Source organism: Triturus cristatus, chromosome 6, assembly GCF_964204655.1.
Source record: "Triturus cristatus chromosome 6, aTriCri1.1, whole genome shotgun sequence".
NCBI classification, from domain to species: domain Eukaryota; kingdom Metazoa; phylum Chordata; class Amphibia; order Caudata; family Salamandridae; genus Triturus; species Triturus cristatus.
The window spans coordinates 34544151-34560425 of NC_140589.1; the positions used below are offsets into that span (position 1 = coordinate 34544151).

The 16275-nt window shown below is 45.8% G+C and overlaps 1 protein-coding gene across 1 annotated transcript in view; it reads left to right on the forward strand.

Moving 5' to 3' along the window:
- Positions 1 to 16275, forward strand: part of LOC146813699 (uncharacterized) — a 616738-nt gene that overhangs the window by 377179 nt on the left and 223284 nt on the right. Inside the window, exon 8 of the mRNA XM_085610187.1 lies at positions 9393 to 9553. Within this exon, the coding sequence (XP_085466313.1) occupies positions 9393 to 9553 (161 nt within the window). The remainder of the gene's footprint in view (positions 1 to 9392; positions 9554 to 16275) is intronic.

Consider the following 16275-nt stretch of genomic DNA (forward strand, 5'->3'; position numbering starts at 1 on the left):
ATGGTAAAGTATAGGGAAGACTTATAGAGTTTATTGAAAATGTAAAAAATTTGAAAAAATATTTTGTTAAATAGTTATGGCTTATTTTATGTATTTATCCTAAATGTAGAACAATATAAAAAAGTTACAGCATTAATAACTTAATTTAAAATTAAAATTGTACATATTCTGATTATGTTTAATTAAAATAAAATTAGGTTTGAAGTATAAATTAAAATAAATACAACTAAAATAAAATAATTGTATTTTTTATTCTGCATTCAAATTATTAAAACCGATGTGTAGAATTGATTTAGAGGAATGTTAGATTATTTTTAATAAATATTAATCTTGCATTAATGTTTACACTTAGAAAAGGTTAATATAGTATTTTAAAATGAAATAAATATTATGTTTTATTTAAAGACTTTTTTAATATTTTAAATAGTTAAATTTATTTTAACATTAGTTCCTGTGGGGTTTTGTTTTAAGTTCCTACCTCTATTTTATTCTATGGGACGATGTAGTACCAGCTCTGTGCTGGAGTGCGTTTACCATTGTTTTGGGTTCCTATTTGGCTGTAGGAACTATAAAAGGCCAGTTGTGAATAGCTATGGGCTTACTCTTTTGTGGGTGCATTCCTCTTCCAAGCATTCTTACTCTTTTGTATGTATTCCCCCATTTCCAGCCACGCCCCTTTGTCACTTCCACATTTACTACTGAAATGTAGGCACATGTGTATGACGATCACAGCACTGAAAAGCTAGCAGTGGCAAAGGAGGAGACCAGCAAACATAGGTATGTGAATAGCATTTTGTAGTATGTTACTAGTACTGCTGCAGAACTACTAAGATAATAATAACTCCAGTTTGTGAATAGACCCCTTAGTGAAGAACAAATAGAGAGGTTGAGAGGTGTCACACAGAGCAGAGTCGCTGTGTAGCATAGACAGAGAAGTATAAAGCTGCCACATACTGCACAGAGATGACATGTCAAGTCAATATCAAGTCAAGTAAAAACGTGTTGATTAAGACCCCTACAGCGATCAACAATACAAAATAATATTACCACAATCATACTAAAAGTCAAATAGAACACTTACACAGCGATCAACAATACAAAATATTACCACAATCATACTAAAAGTTGAATAGAACATTTACACAGCGATCAACAATACAAAATATTACCACAATCATACTAAAAGTCAAATAGAACATTTACACAGCGATCAACAATACAAAATATTACCACAATCGTACTAAAAGTCAAATAGAACATTTACACAGCGATCAACAATACAAAATATTACCACAATCGTATTAAAAGTCGAATAGAACACTTACACAGCGATCAACAATACAAAATATTACCACAATCGTACTAAAAGTCAAATAGAACACTTACACAGCGATCAACAATACAAAATATTACCACAATCATACTAAAAGTCGAATAGAACACTTACACAGCGATCAACAATACAAAATATTACCACAATCGTATTAAAAGTCGAATAGAACACTTACACAGCGATCAACAATACAAAATATTACCACAATCGTACTAAAAGTCAAATAGAACACTAACACAGCGATCAACAATACAAAATATTACCACAATCATACTAAAAGTCGAATAGAACACTTACACAGCGATCAACAATACAAAATATTACCACAATCATACTAAAAGTCGAATAGAACATTTACACAGCGATCAACAATACAAAATATTACCACAATCGTACTAAAAGTCAAATAGAACATTTACACAGTGATCAACAATACAAAATATTACCACAATCGTATTAAAAGTCGAATAGAACACTTACACAGCGATCAACAATGCAAAATAATATTACCACAATCGTACTAAAAGTCAAATAGAACACTTACACAGCGATCAACAATACAAAATAATATTACCACAATCGTACTAAAAGTCAAATAGAACACTTACACAGCGATCAACAATGCAAAATAATATTACCACAATCGCACTAAAAGTCAAATAGAACACTTGCACAGTGATCAAAAATACAAACTTTTACCACAATCGTACTAAAAGTCAAATAGAACACTTATATATAATCTTTAAAGCAATTGAAAAAAAGATTTAAAACATTTAAATACATTATAAGACAGATATTCATTTGGTGGTGATATTTTAAACAGCGATCGCTGGGGAGATTCCTTGATTTGATACAAGTTCTGGTGGATAGAAAGCTCTGCATTCAATTTCGATATGGCACAGTTCCTCTGAATAAATTTACAAGTTCTTGGCCAGGCAATGCTGCTGCTAGTAAGGGTTGTCCATGCTGCCCTGCCGTAGAGAAAGTATAGGTCATGCATCATTTGGCTGCCCAGCATATACCGTCCCTAGGAGCAGGTGGCTTGTTCCCATATGCAAACAATTGGGTACTAGACATTATAGTGTGGCACTTTGCATCATGGCAACCGATGCAAGACCTTTGTGTGCCTGTGTGACTGCAAAGTTCTTAAGCCACATGTGGCGAATCAGAAGGAAGGTGCAATTGAAACCATCCACCCTGATAACCTGTACCAATGCGATTCCCCAACTCTGGTCAACGATTGGTAATTTCTATCGTTTTAAAGTATATAAGGCACAAATAGATAAAAGTTGAAGGCTCGGGGACAACACTGTACTGTTATATATGTAACTAGCATTACGTTTTGATCATGCATGTTGGCACTTTCTAGGAGTGATGGAAAGATACAGAAGGAAGCTATGAATGGCATTAGTTATTCTGATCAATGGTTCTATTATGTCGTTTTAACGCTGGCTAGTGAACAGTAGTCTGGACTGTACCTAGTGTGCATTGTATTAACTTATACCACTAGAAGGCCTGAGGCTTAAGAACGTATTGCTCTCTTTTATCTTTTTAACTAGAGGATTTTAAATGGATATTGTTTTTTACTATTTATTGTATTTTATATAAAAATTGTGCATGTGTATCAATGAGATTCATAAAACTTTATGTATGTCTCGGCACTTTTTATGGTCAGTTTGACTGAAATAAAGTTTACATTGTATTCTTGCATTTGGTGGTGACATTATAAGTTTAGAAATTTCATCTGTACTTGTTATGCTAAATTTAAAATATAAAGGAGTTATATATCAGCAAAGTGATACTGAAATTAGGAGGCAACTCTCGAGTATGTGTCTTAAGTCTTGAATCCCTCCCTGACACAGATCACAGAAGCATATAGCCTTGTAGGCATTTAGTGGTAGCACCCCTCACCTGATTAGCAGTATAGCTCGCCTAACACCAGGATCTAAATTGAAGGATAAATGCTTTTGCAGATATGTATCATCTAGAATAACCAGCAGTGATTTACATAACTTTAAATTCATACAGTGATTAACATCTTGGGATAGAGTCTTCTTTTTAAAGCTTGCGCCAGGGTCCAAGTGGATAAACATTCTACCTTACATTCCAGTTTATTTAAAAACCAATTGTAAAGTTTTTGTTAAAAGTGTTTTTTTTCAAGTCAAAAACTTTTATTGGTTCAGTTAATTAAAACCATAACAATACAATTACTAAAACAGTGAACTGCAATAAAAATTGTGTTACCTAAAAGTCATAAAAATCTTTTGTTTAACTATTATTACATGTATAGAAATATCATTGTTTAAAAAGAAAAAAAAACGCAGACCATTTCAACGTGCGTGGTTTACAGTAGTGAAACTGGAACGTTGTTGACAGCTAGACCACTATATAAAATTGAATAATGTTCCTCCCGGTGTTCTAATGTTCTTCTCCCTTATGTTCAGAAGTACGATCTGCCTCTGAGCAGTCCGTCTTCTTTGGTGTTGGCGAGCAAGGCACAGGGTTCCTTTTTAACACTTGCGCGTGAACGGAGAAGAACTTTATTAATTGGCAGTTCAATGAAGTATCTGTTGGATCCACGGCCACTATAATTGCCGATCTGCATATCCTTATGCCTCACATGCTCATGGCGTGTTTTAATAAGTTGGCTCGTGCTTGTGATAATTTGGGACAAATGCAGACAAGGTGGACAAGGTCTTCTTTGCTGCTCCCACATAGTCTACATTCTTTCGGCCCGTCGCGGACCCAAGTTGGCTGGTCCATAATAGACGGCAGTTTACCTAGACGCAAGGCCATTGGTTGTAGCTTTCTGTTGGCCGAGAAAGTGATGTTTAAATATGGTGCTGGGGTTAGTGTCTTGTAGTTGGTCATTACCATCCAGGCGTGTTTTCTCGTACTGAAAGTGTTTTTATCAACTAGCAGCGAGTGAAGCTTTGCTGATTTATTTATAATTTGCTTAAAGGCAGAGTAGGGCAGATTGGTTTCCCAAAGCTCTCCTGTGCAGGTATCTAGTAGTGCCTTTTTTAGGTATTGATTATATGGGGACTTTGCATCTTTCTCTAATTCGTCCCACAGAGTCTTGTTTATTTCCGTGACTACTATATTTTGTTTCTATCTGTACCATTGCTTGATGGTTGCGTACATTCTCCCCAGTGTTTCGTTGGTTACCCCAAATTCTAGTCTAGTCTGTGCTGGGGAAGCTCCCTTATGAATTTGAAAGACTCTTTTGTAGATTGTAACTTGTGCTTTGTTTAGCAGGTTAGCGTCTTTCCCGTGTAGAGCTGTACCGCCATATGATAGCGTTGGTAGCATTTTGGCTTTTATTACTGTTAGTAGGGGTTTGAATGATGGCCCCTTAAGATTTTTTGATGAAGACCTGAAGGCGAATGTTAAGGTCTTTGCTCTTTGAGTCATGTAGACTTTTTGCTCCTGATGGTTGTGCCTGTTGTCAAAGTAGAACCCCAGATACTTGTAGCTTGGTACTACTTCTAGCTTTATGCCCTCTAGGTGGAATTGTTGTTTGGATGTCAGACGTCTGCTAATGAGCATTGTTTTGCTTTTTGAAATGTTTATCTCTAGCTTGTTGTTGGCTATAAATTCCAACATTCCTACAAGCGATCTTTGTAGACCAATCTTGGTTAGGCTCATCAAGACAACATTGTCCGCGTATGATAAATGGGTTAATGGTAAGGTACCTAATTTAGGTGGGTGGGATATGAACTTGTTGAGTTTTGGTGCAAGGTCTGCCATAAAAAGATTGAAGAGATGGGAGGCCAGGACACATGTTTTTGTGGATATGTATCATCAAGAATAACCAGCAGTGATTTACATAACTTTAAATTCATACAGTGATTACCATCACTTAAGTGGCTTAATCTTGGGATAGAGTCTTCTTTTTAAAGCTTACGCCAGGGTCCTAGTGGATAAACATTCTACCTTACAATCCAGTTTATTTAAAAACTTTAATCAAATGCTGTCAAAATGTCAATAAAGGCGCTTATAGGATGTTTGATTTCTTTACCACATATTTATCTATTAAAGTCTGGACAATCTTATCCATCACAGAGTGGTTAGATCTAAATCCAGTGTGTTCTCACGGGATGATTCCTTTAGACAATGCCCAATCCTGTATGTGTTCTAATACGTTGACTTCAAAAATCTTTCCTCATGCATCCAGAAGAGCAATCTGGCGATTGTCGGCTGTTGATGTTCTTTTGTGTGGAGTGGTATTATAATACTCCACTTCCAAGCCTTTTATATACGCTATTTGTTTACTTGAAGGGGGCATTATGACTTCAGTATGATTTGCTGGGATATTTAATAGCCATTCATTCGGTTCTGAAGATTAATTTTCCGAATACAATGTGGATACATATTCAATCCAATTGGACAAAGGGATAGGAATAGTTGGTAGAGACTTTTTAGATCCACTGTGAGATAAGACTCCAAAATTGCCTTGGATTTTTATTTTTTGCTGCCTGCTGGAGATCAATACAAATTTTTATCAGCTACCTCCCTTTTCTGATTTTATTGAATCCATTTTCTTTTTTTCCGTAATTTTAAATTTTTATTTTTCCCAATGACAGAGTATTTGATACATTGAAGTTGAGTTAATTTATTTATGGCCACTGAAATTTCCGTTTCTGAGGGTTTTTTTAGCCTATTTTCCATTGTTTTATTTGGCCGATAACTGATCTTCGAGATCTCATTTGTTACTTCCATAATAACATACTCAAAGGTAAATTACTTGCCACATATTAGCTACACCGGTGCTTTAGAATTTCAGATCTCCAATGCCGAATTCGCAGTTTTTTAACCTGTAAATCAAGTACCATAAGTAAAGTTGCGTGGTCACTATCTTGACAAATGTTAACACAGACCTCCACAAATGCACTTTATAGATCATAGGTAGCTATTACACAGTTTATAATAGACGTTCCTACACTACCTTTCCTTGTTGGGGCAGCTGGTACGTCCAGTACCATCCTTCCATTCATTATTACCCAATTTATTACACTCAAAGATTCCAATAGCATTCTGCCTCTTCGGTCCGCCTTCTGTGAGCAGAGAGAAGGAATCGGGTATATTCCATATATCTTCCAGTGCCTTTTTTGAACACTGAGATACCGTAACATTAGAGATTTTGTCATTGAAATCCCACATTAACAACATGTTAACTTTATTTATGTGCGCCAGTATAATTTCAATCGATTCAATATCTTAATTAAGATTGAGTTATTCTGATGTCCGGCAGGTACATATATGTTCAATAGAAGAACAGTTGTATTTTATTGTATTGTATTTTTGGTATTTGTTAGGTGCATATATCACCCGTAGGTCTCATAGCGCCCGCAGATACTCAGAGGAACCACGGGAGGTGACTAGGCAGAGCTAGAAAAGCCAGGTCTTAAGGATTTTGCGGAATCCTTTATGATCAGGTTCCAGTCGGAGATATGGGGGCAGGGTGTTCCATGTTTCAAGGGCAATTTTGGAGAAGGATCTGTCCCCATTTCATACTGTACGGACCTTTGGTACAATTAGAAGTTGTTTACAGGTAGAGCGGAGGGTTGGTATTTTATCAGTTTATTAGCTAGATATTTTGGCCCTTTGCCATTAAGGGTTTTATGGACTAAACAGCATAGTTTAAATGTGATCCTTTTTTTGATGGGGAGCCAGTGAAGGGTCCTCAAAAGGGGTGCGGGGAGGGAGGTTCAGGACCTGCCTGGCCGCAGTGTTCTGTAACACCTGCAGTTTTGTCAGATACTCTTCATTTATGGAGGCAAGTAGTGCATTTCCATAATCCAGACGGCTAATGATTAGTCCCTGTACTAGGGGCATGCGCGAGGATAGAGGAATCCATTTGAAGATTTTCCTGAGATTACGCATAAGCCCATAGCTGGTGCGTACTACATTGTTGACGTGGTCCGCCATAGAGAGTTTATAATCTACGGTTATACCCAGGTTTCGGGCTGCAGTTTTTGGCGGAGGGCAGGGTCCCAAGGCAGGCGGCCACCAGTCATCTGTCCATAGTTTTTGTGCATCTCCGAAAAGGATGATTTCAGTTTTGCTGGCATTAAGTAATAGGTGGTTGTTTGTCATCCAATCGTTTATGGCCGTCATGCACAGCTTGAAACTGAGTTTAGTGTCGGTGGGATCTGGTCCAAGGGTTATCAGCAACTGCGTGTCATCAGCGTATGACACTTTTGCAAACCTGGGTGCTTTGATTATTTTTGCCAATGGGGACACATATAGATTGAAGAGTGTGGGGCTTAGTATGGATCCCTGGGCGGCTCCCTTGTCAATTTTCTGGCTCTTAGAGGAAAGTTTTCCTATTTGGACCTTGGAGAACCTATCTGTCAGGTAGCTCTTGATCCAGTTTAAGGCTGGGCCCTCGACACCAAACTCTGCTAGGCGCTCCAGGAGGATGCTATGGGAGATGTGTCGAAGGCAGCCGACAGGTCGAGTAAGATCAGGATGGCGGATTGTCTAGCGTCAAGAGAGAGCCGGATGTTGTCAACTATCTCAAGTAGGGCCGTTTCAGTGCTATAAAAGGCCCGAAACCCAGATTGGGATGGGTCCAATAGGTTGTTGTCTTCAAGATGTTTATATAATTACTTGTTGACCAGTGACTCCATGACTTTGCCAAATAGGGGCAGGAGAGAGATTGGTCGGTAGTTAGCCAACTGTTTTGGGTCTGCTGTCGGCTTTTTTAGTATTGGTCTAATTATAGCATCCTTCCAGTGGGATGGTACAGTGGATTGCGATAGTGAATGGTTAAAGATTTTGGTCAGATTTGGGAGAAGGGCAGGTGCAATTTTGGATAGAGTCTGAGAGGATGCCGGGTCGGCTGGGGATCCTGATTTATTCGTGTTTCGAGCAAGGCCTACTTCTTCCTCTGTGATGGTGTGAAATTCATTGAGGGCAGTAGTGTGCAAGGGAGGAGGTTTATTAACTGTCTGTTCAGGTGGTGTGTGGGTTGGTTGGGAAAACAGTTTGTGAATGTCGTTTATCTTGTTTACAAAAAAGGCTGAGAGGGAGTCGACCCACTCTTGGGTTGCAATAAATGGTTGCTGGCATGAAGGGGGATTGGTGAATTCCTTTACTATTGTATACAGTTCTTTGTGTGAGTTTGAGGCCTGGTTTATTCTACTTCCCAGATAGACTTTTTTGGCTGTGGCTATATGGTCCATACAGAGCCGATGTGTTGTTTTGTAGTGCTGTCTGTCTGTTACATTTTTTGTATGTTGCCATTTGCGTTCGGCTTTCCTGACGGCGAGTTTGGTGATTTTTAGATCAGCGGTATACCAAGGGGAGAGTTTATTAGTGCATCTTGTTATCTTCCTAGGGGCGATTGTGTCTAGGGTTGTGTTGATTGCAAGTTGACGTGTAGAACTGCTTTTTATTCATCTTGAACGTTTCTGTTCTTGGTTCCTCCTGGCAGCTGGATTTACTTAAAAAATTGAACATAGCATATATTTGTACAGCACATGTACACCTAAGGGTCTCTTGGTACTGAATAACAGATGCTTATTGTTACCCAACTCATTGGTACTCATTTTATCGACCTCAGAAGGAGGGACAGCTGAGTGGACCCACTGGGATTTGAACCTGTGACCATGAGGTCAACCACAGGCCCCTACAATGGGCACTTAGTCCACTAATCCACCACACCCAGCACTGAAGGAAGTGGTTGGGAATTTGATGCAAATAGGGTGCTGGCGAGGGGACTGAAAGAACACCTCAGAGTAGGGTTTTTTTTGGTGGCTGGGTGATGGTTCAAAGAACAAAACTTGGGAGCTGGTTAAGAAAAGAAGAAATAGCCGAGGAGAGGGAAATACATTCTGTTGGAAAGTATGACTTGTCCTTGGGGTGCAGGACGGGTAAACTTAAAGAGTTCAGAGAAACAAGGAGAACAAAAGTTTGTCAAACGTCAGTTTAAAATTGTATGGTCAAGAATAAGAGAGTTGGAAATTATGATATTCTAGCGGCTAGAAACATCCCTTCTTGACACGCAGAGCATCTTAGGCCTTCAGCTCACTGACACCCCTTTGTGTTTCAGCTGGAAGGGATGGAGGAGTTCCAGTCCTTCCTCCAGGGCACCCAAGGAGTACACCTGCTGAACTTCTGGATGGACTGTGAGGACTTCAAGGAGCGCTTCTTGGCGCTGGACGCGAATGAGGATCACCCAGAGGCCCGACACCTGTGCGCTCACCTCTTCAGGTACGTACTCGACACCGCAACAGATACAGCCTCTCAGTGGGCAAAATTCAGGTTCACCCAAAAATACTAAATTTAGGGGCGTTAAAAGGGGCATGCAGGGCAGGACCAATGGGTCCCTTCCTTGGGGTGGGTACACCCCCTATTCTGCTACCCTCCAGTGGGAGTGGGGCATGAGCCTCTTCCTAATTGGCTGGGTCCCCTCATCTTCAAGATGGAGGGGACTGAGATGTGTGCTTCACCTCGCCTCCCCCACCTGAAGCTTGGTTTTCCCACCGAATCTCCCACCCAAGGTAGGGGGCAGAACCAGTGGGAGCCAGTTGCTGGGGGCAGCTTAAGGAAAGGACAGCTTCCAAAGGCAGCAGGCCTTTGACTCTTCCTCTTGCATGAGGCATGACACCTCTGCCCAGGATGGCCTTTGTTTCTGGACCCAGAGAGCGCAGGCTCTGCACCTAGGGTCCAGAAACTTGTCTGGTGGTGTCAAATGGCAGGCAGCCATTCATGAACCACACCAGGGATGGTCGTTTTCAGGGGGCATCTCTAAGATGCCCTCTGAGTGCATTTTGCATGAAATCCCACACTGGCATCAGTGTGGGTTTAATGTGCTTAGAAGTTTGCTACCAAACCTCTCAGCTTTTAGTAAAGCCGTTCTGGAGCTGTGGAGTTCATAATGACCAACCCCCAAACCATATACTCTTTATGGCTTCACTACTCTTACAGTGTCTAAGAATGGACTTAGACACTCTAGGGGCACAGGGCTCATGCCACTGTGCCCTCACCGGGGGGATAGTGCACCCTGCTTCACTTTTTCTGCACCAAAACATGCAGCCTGCAAAAGCAGTGTGTGGGTTAAGGTGAAGGGCCTCTAAGGGTGGCACAATATGTGCTGCTGCCCTTAGAGGTCTTCTATGGCCACAGTGCCCTTGGTACCCATGGTACCTTTTACAAGGGGCTTACCTGTGGCCAGGGATGTGCCAATTGTGGATACAAAGGTCCAGTTTTGGGAAAGAACACAGGCCCTGGGATCCTTATTGTCAGGGTCTCAGGGCACATCAAGTCAGGTTGCATACAATGTCGGGCAAAATGTGGGGGGTAACCATGCAAAAAAAAGGTGCACTTTGCTACACTTTTCCTTATTTCCTGTTTCTGTGTTGTTTGAAGGTGCTTGCGATGGGTGTTGTGCAGAGAGTGAAGAGTTGTGTGTTCTACACAAACCGGGTACATCTTTCAGCAGATGTTAATCATCTATACTTTGGGGTGTACTCCATTGTTGTACCTTGTTACAGAGTAGTCCTTTACTTTCAGTTAGTTGTTAGGTGGGTGACTTTAGATTAATGCGCATCAACATTGCTTGAAGTGCAGTACATGTCACATGACTCCTCCTCATCTGATCTGCGTACGCCTTAAGCTAAATCAAATTTGGACCTTCAGTATGAGATCCATTGCATGCCATACCCTTTTTGCTGACTGGGTATTACCTACTACTGACATTATAATCCGATGATAAATCAAAACCCTAGAGACTACAAGACGGAGGAGTGTTTCTGAAACACCTGGAAGACTTTTTAGTCCTAGAGTTGGTGACCGGCGTGATTGCATCATTGGCGTTTGCTCAATTCAGAATTATGGGTTTTCTCTCAACAGTCCTGAAGATGATCCACCATATGTATTGTTGATAAGGATCGAAACGTTCAGTGTCTGGAGTAATATAATAATATAATTGTAATTTGTAAAAAGTACATTATAAACCCCTTTTTAATCAATGTGTAAGTAATATACTCGTGTCTTAATTTGCGCAGGTGGTGGGCAGCAACACTCGTTTTGGGTACCTGGACTTAGTGTTCATCAGCAGACTTTGTACAAAAGGAAGAGAAAAAAAGGCAGAAAAGAGGAAAAATAGGAGGGGGAGAAAGAAAGGAGAATAGTGGCAAAGAGAGAAAGCAGGAGTGAAAAAGAACCTGCAAGGGATAATTTAAGAGACAGGAAGTGTAGGGTGCTGGAAGTAAGAGGCATGAGGTGGAACTTGGATTTAAAGGGATTTTTTTCACCCCATTCTAAATAATTAGATACAAGGAATTGACCCTTGAGCATCACTCTATGGCCATATGATACCCAGATTCTATGAGGGATACCAGGTTCCCTATTTTATTTAATCATTCACTAGAGTGAGACCGGCCTCGTGGCGTGGGCCCTCCCGACCAGCAAGTCACACTACAACCACGCCGAACATCGTGGGCACGGCCTTCCGGCTTCCGTGGACCAACATCCCGAGGACCGACCAGATCCCCAACACGCATGCCCGGCCGAGGAAGAACGAAACCCCCCCCAAAACCAGACCGAGAGGCGCCGACCCTGTCACACCTCTGGTCTCTTCCCCGAGGGAGGTTTCGATCGACCACCAGGCCCCCGGTGATCGGGCGCCTCGCCTGCTGGGTGTCTGGAGTCCCTCCCAGACCCACCTGAACAGATCAAAGGGCCGAGCGACAGGATACCCCGACACACCGCCCCCCAGGCACCAGACCCCTCTCCGCGAGGACTCCGGACTTCAAAGAGGCGGGGGAGTATAACAAGGGGTGCTGAGGGGACGAGAGGCAGAGAAGACCTGGACTGGCAAGAGCCTGCGGACTTGGTCGCGGCTCGATCGCTCCCCGAACAGAAGAACGCTACCCGAACTCTGAACCACCTGAGCCCTGCTGACGCTGTCGCGGCTCCGCAAACTCCGAACCACCTGGGCCCTGCTGACGCTGTCGCGGCTCCTCGAACTCTGAACCATCTGAGCCCTGCTGACGCTGTCGCGGCTCCTCGAACTCTGAACCATCTGAGCCCTGCTGACGCTGTCGCGGCTCCTCGAACTCTGAACCATCTGAGCCCTGCTGATGCTGTCGCGGCTCCTCGACTCTGAACCATCTGAGCCCTGCTGACGCTGTCGCGGCTCCTCGAACTCTGAACCATCTGAGCCCTGCTGACGCTGTCGTGGCTCCTCGAACTCTGAACCATTTGAGCCCTGCTGACGCTGTTGCGGCTCCCCGAACTCTGAACCATCTGAGCCCTGCTGACGCCGTCGCGGCTCCCTGAACTACGACCCTCCGGTGCCTGCTGAGTGACTCGCGGCCCGCTCCTCCAAGAGAATCGGCAGAGATCGCCGAGAGAAGCAACATCCCCTCAGCTCGAGGATTGAGAGCTGGGCGCCGGATATCTCGCAGAGACACTGATCGAAAGACTGTCCCGCTACCCCTTTTCCCTCCATCACAAGATCGCTGCCGCTTGTGGCATTAATTCTGCACCTACCTGCCGGGTCATAAAGATCCCTGATAACCACCGATAAAAGCTTATTATCTTACAACGATTTACTGTGTGGTGTCCCTCTATCCGAAGAAGAGAGTAAGCGTAGCGGCTGCGATCCTAGGTGCGAGACCCTTCCAGGAAGGGCCTCCCTGCTCTTGCTCGGCCTAACTCTGGGAAAGGTGGGCCTCAGGGTGGTCAGGAACACATTCCGCAACCTCCCCGGGGAACGCCTTCCAACATTTGGTGGCAGGCGACGGGATCCGAGCCAACACCTAGAGATCGTGCAGTAGACGACGTACGCACTACCAAGAAGAATGGAAGGAGAAACTTCCCTAGGTGCCGCAGGCACCAACCCGAGCGCGGCATTCCAAAAAGACCAGTTAGAATCTTATACACACCGAGAACTGAAACAATTTTGCAAAGACTTTGGAATAGCTACCACCGGACTAAGCACGAAAGAGGACTTCCAGGGGGCATTAAAAACCTGGGTCGAGGCAGAAACTCTCCGAACACAAACAGAAGGAGAACCTCCCAACGAACCACGAAGCAGCCCGGGGAGGAACGGCGCCCCCGAGAGGGGCCTATCCCCGGAGGAACTAGCGGACCGAGAAAGAGATCGCAACCACGAACTAGAACTAGCAAAATTAAAAATCGAAGGAGAGCTAAAGCTGGCTGAGAAAAAACTGGCGGTGGAACAGTTACGCCTACTAGGAGAACTAGAGGAAAAGAAACGACAGAGAGAACACGACGAGAAAAAACTCCAACTAGAGCACGAACGTAGCCTAAAAGAAATCGAGCTCCAAGCTAAGAAGGCGGAGGCCCGACCCTCGGGAACCCAACCCATCTCCTCCACCGTGGAACCAAAGGTCCACATCCCCAAAGATGTGGTGAAAGAATATTATAAGAACGACGATATTCAGCAATTGTTCAAGGCCTACGAAGTCGCCATGACCTCCCACCGAGTCCCGCAGAAGGACTGGGGGGCTGGGCTGTGGGGCCGGTTCCTGAGCGAGGGGAGAGATACCCTGCTGGACCTGCCCTCCACCGTGATGAACTCCTACAGTCACATGAAAGAGGCTCTAGTAGCCAGATATGGGCTCACCCCTGAAATGTACCGGCAACGGTTTAGAGACTGCAAAAAGATACCCGGTACCACCTGGTTGGAGTACGTGAACTTCTACAGCCGGGCCCTGGACGGATGGATCAAGGGCAGCAAGGTCTCCACCTTCGAGGAGCTGTTCGACCTAATCGCATGGGAACACTTGTCCGCGAATTGCTTCGTAGAGCTGCGCCAGCACCTCCTGGACAGCAAACTCACAGACCCTCGAAAACTGGCCGTCGAGGCTGACCGGTGGGTGAACACCCGGGCCTCCCGGGGCCCCGTGGGGGACTACGGTCGCCACAGTCAGGGACCCCCCCGCCAGAGGGGCGGAGGGAATCAAGGCCGGCAAAGGGAGCTTCCGGGGGGATCCCCGCTCAGCCCTCCCAGAGGACAATCTCCGCCCTTTCCAGCTCCACCTCCGGCCAGCACCGGGCCACCAGGGAGGCCGGGGCCCCGAGTGAGGGTCACCTGCTTCCGCTGCCAACAGACCGGACACTATGCCAGCGACCCCCAGTGTCCCCTGTACCAGCGGTCCACCACAACAACCCCGCCGACTCGACAGATGGCCTCCGTAGCCCTGGGGGAAGAGATAGAAGACTCCGAAGAATGGGAACCAGCCGCCATGGCCTTGGTCTCCCTAGGGGATCGAGAGATGGTCCCCGGAACGTCCCTGCCCGCCAACACGAAGAAGTACCGACAGCAGGTGACGGTCAACGGTCACCGCATCGAGGGCCTCCGGGACACGGGGGCGAGTGTCACGGCGGTTCATTGTCACCTGATCTCCGAGGATCAGATCCTGCCTGGCGCCTTTTGCCCCGTCATCTCCTCAGACAATTCCGAGAGGCTCTGTCGGATGGCCCTAGTCCCCTTCGAATGGGGGGGAGTCACCGCCAAGTTAAAGGTGGCGGTCCGAACCTCCCAGCCCGTGGACTGCCTCCTGGGCAACGACCTTGAGAACTCCCCGTGGGGACAAGTGGAACGAAGAGCCCACCTCGAGATGATGGGCCTCCCCGAGTGGGTATGCGCCACCACGCGCTCAATGACTCTCCGGGCGCCTCCCTCCGAGGGGGAAGAGCCCCTGCCGCTAGACACCGCCACCTCCCCCGAGATCCAGAATACACCACCAGAGGCACACGACCCCCTTCTGGACGAGCCGACCACTCCCGACGAAGGGTCAGTGCCGTCCGACCCTGAAACCCTGACCCACCTCGAGGACCTGCCAGGACTGGCCCAGTGGCCTTGCGAAGGGGGCCCCTCCCGTGAAGAATTCTGCCAAGAACAATCCACCTGCCCGTCCCTCATCGGGCCCCGACAACAGGCCGAGGCCCAAGCAGCAGGCGACCAGACTGGCACCCACTGGGTATACTGGGAGGACGGCCTCCTGTACAGCGAACAGAAGTCGGCCGAGTTGGGATCGGCCCGGGTACTAGTGGTACCCCTACGCTTCCGAAGTCTCCTCCTGGGCCTGGCCCACGATGTACCCCTGGCCGGACACTTAGGCCAGGATAAGACCTACCAACGGCTCGTCACCCACTTCTATTGGCCCAAGATGCGAGCAAATGTGGAGGCCCACTGCAAGTCCTGCCCCACGTGCCAGGCCAGCGGAAAGAGTGGGGGCAAGCGCAAGGCTCCGCTACAGCCCTTCCCCGTCGTCAGTACCCCTTTTGAGCGGGTAGGAATCGACATTGTGGAACCGCTGGACCCCAAGACCGCCCAGGGCCACCGGTTCATCCTCGTCCTAGTGGATCATGCCACCCGTTACCCCGAGGCCATCCCTCTCCGCACCGTGACGGCCCCCGTGGTGGGCCGGGCCTTGATGGAGATATTCTCCCGCATGGGGTTCCCCCGCGAAGTCGTGAGTGACCGGGGTACGAACTTTATCTCCCGTTATATGAAATCCCTCTGGCAGCAGTGCGGAGTATCGTACAAATTCACCACCCCGTACCACCCCCAAGGAAACGGACTAGTCGAGCGCTTTAACAAGACGCTGAAAGGAATGATCCTGGGCCTCGAGGAACCCCTACGCCGGAGGTGGGATGTCCTCCTACCATGTCTCCTGTTCGCCTACCGGGAGGTTCCCCAAAAATCCCTGGGATTCAGCCCATTCGAACTATTATATGGACACCCCGTCCGAGGACCCCTGAGCCTGGTCAAGGAGGGGTGGGAAACAACCCCCCGGGGGACCCCTCCGGACGTGTTCCGATACATCTTGGCGCTCCGCAACCAGACCCGAAAATTCAGGGAACTCGCAGAAGCAAACCTCGAGGCCAGTCAAGAAGAAATGAAGCGCTGGTATGACCAGAATGCTACGCTGGTCGAGTTTCAGCCGGGCCAACAA